This window comes from Neopelma chrysocephalum, unplaced genomic scaffold (assembly GCF_003984885.1).
Source record: "Neopelma chrysocephalum unplaced genomic scaffold, ASM398488v2 Primary Assembly neopelma1_94313, whole genome shotgun sequence".
NCBI classification, from domain to species: domain Eukaryota; kingdom Metazoa; phylum Chordata; class Aves; order Passeriformes; family Pipridae; genus Neopelma; species Neopelma chrysocephalum.
The window spans coordinates 951-2,365 of NW_020923020.1; the positions used below are offsets into that span (position 1 = coordinate 951).

Here is a 1,415-nt window from a genome sequence, read left to right on the forward strand (position 1 = left end):
TGGGAATCCCCGGGAGTAGATGGAACAGGGAGAATCCCTTGGGAAACTCCATCCTTGGGTTGTTCCTTCCTCAGCCACATCCTGAGGAACCCTCAAGGATCAAAATTCCGACTCCTCCAAGCGTGGAGCATCCCTTGGGATGGGAATCCCTGGGAGTAAATGGATCCCTTGGGAAACTCCATCCTTGGGTTGTTCCTTCCTCAACCTCATCCTGAGGAACCCTCAAGGATCCAAGGAGGAAAGCTCAGATCCCTCAGGGATCGGAGTGGGAATCCTCCCCTCCAGCAGGGAAAAAGGGATCCCCGGAACATTCCCAAACATTCCAAAGGTTCCTTTTCCCAGGTGAAGAGCTTCATCGAGACGCAGAAGGCCCTGCTGGCCGAGATCCAGAACGGCTGCAAGCGCAACTTCATCCTGGCCAAGGAGAAGGAGGAGCAGGAGCAGCAGCTGCAGCACTCGGCCTCCATGCCCGAGATCACCGTCACCGAGCCCCCGGACGACGATCCCAACACGGAAAACCGGGATGGAGGCGCCCAGGAGGAGAAGGAGGAGGAGGAGGAGGAGGATGGAGAGGAGGAGGAGGATGGAGAGGAGGAGGAAGAGGCCCTGGCGGCCGAGGAGAACGGGGGGGACTCTGAGGACGCGGGGGATGTTTCGGACTCCAGCTCGGACACGGACGAGGATCCCGATCCCGAGGACTCGCGGGACCAACAACAACAGCAACAACAACAACAACAACACCCCCCTCCTCCTCCGTGCCCGGAGCGGCCGCCGGATCGGCCCTTCCCGACGCCCCTTTCCCGGGAATCTCCGGCCGATCCGAGCGCCCAGAGCTCGCCGGGCCACCAGCGGAGGATCTCGGTGTCCAGCCCCGGCAGAGGCCACAAAGTCTTCGTGGTGACGCGCGTGGAGCCGCTTCCAGAGGCGGGAGAAGGATCCGGGAGCTGCGTCCCGGCGGCGGCTCCTCCTCTTCCTCCTCCTCCTCCGGAGAACGGGGCCGTTCCCGAGGGATCTGAGCTGGGCTCTTCCTGCGGGATGAGCCCGGCCCGGGAGGCGCCGCTGCTCAACGGGCTCAAGACGGATTTCGCGCGGGCGCTGCCGGAGGTGGCCCCGGACAACGACGGGAAAATCGGGAGCTGCGGCGCCGAGCACGGTGAGGGGGGAGGGACCCCTGATTCCTGAGGGATCTGAGCCCTGAGACCCCCAATTCCTGGGGGATCCAAGCCCTGAGACCCCCAATTCCTAGGATGAGAGCTCTGAGACCCCCAATTCCTGAGGGATCTGAGACTCCCAATTCCTGAGGGATCCGAACCCTGAGACCCCCAATTCCTGAGGGATCTGAGACTCCCAATTCCTGGGATGAGAGCCCTGAGACCCCCAACTCCTGAGGGATCCAACTCCTGAGGGTTCCAATT

The 1,415-nt window shown here is 62.5% G+C and overlaps 1 protein-coding gene across 1 annotated transcript in view; it reads left to right on the forward strand.

Moving 5' to 3' along the window:
* The window catches only part of LOC113980469 (protein phosphatase 1 regulatory subunit 37-like), a gene marked incomplete at both ends in the record, with an annotated part of 2,100 nt that extends 947 nt beyond the window's left edge, over positions 1-1,153 (forward strand). The window contains one exon of the mRNA XM_027707680.1: positions 343-1,153. Coding sequence (XP_027563481.1) covers positions 343-1,153 — 811 coding nt within the window. The remainder of the gene's footprint in view (positions 1-342) is intronic.
* Between the last annotated feature and the right edge of the window lie 262 nt (positions 1,154-1,415).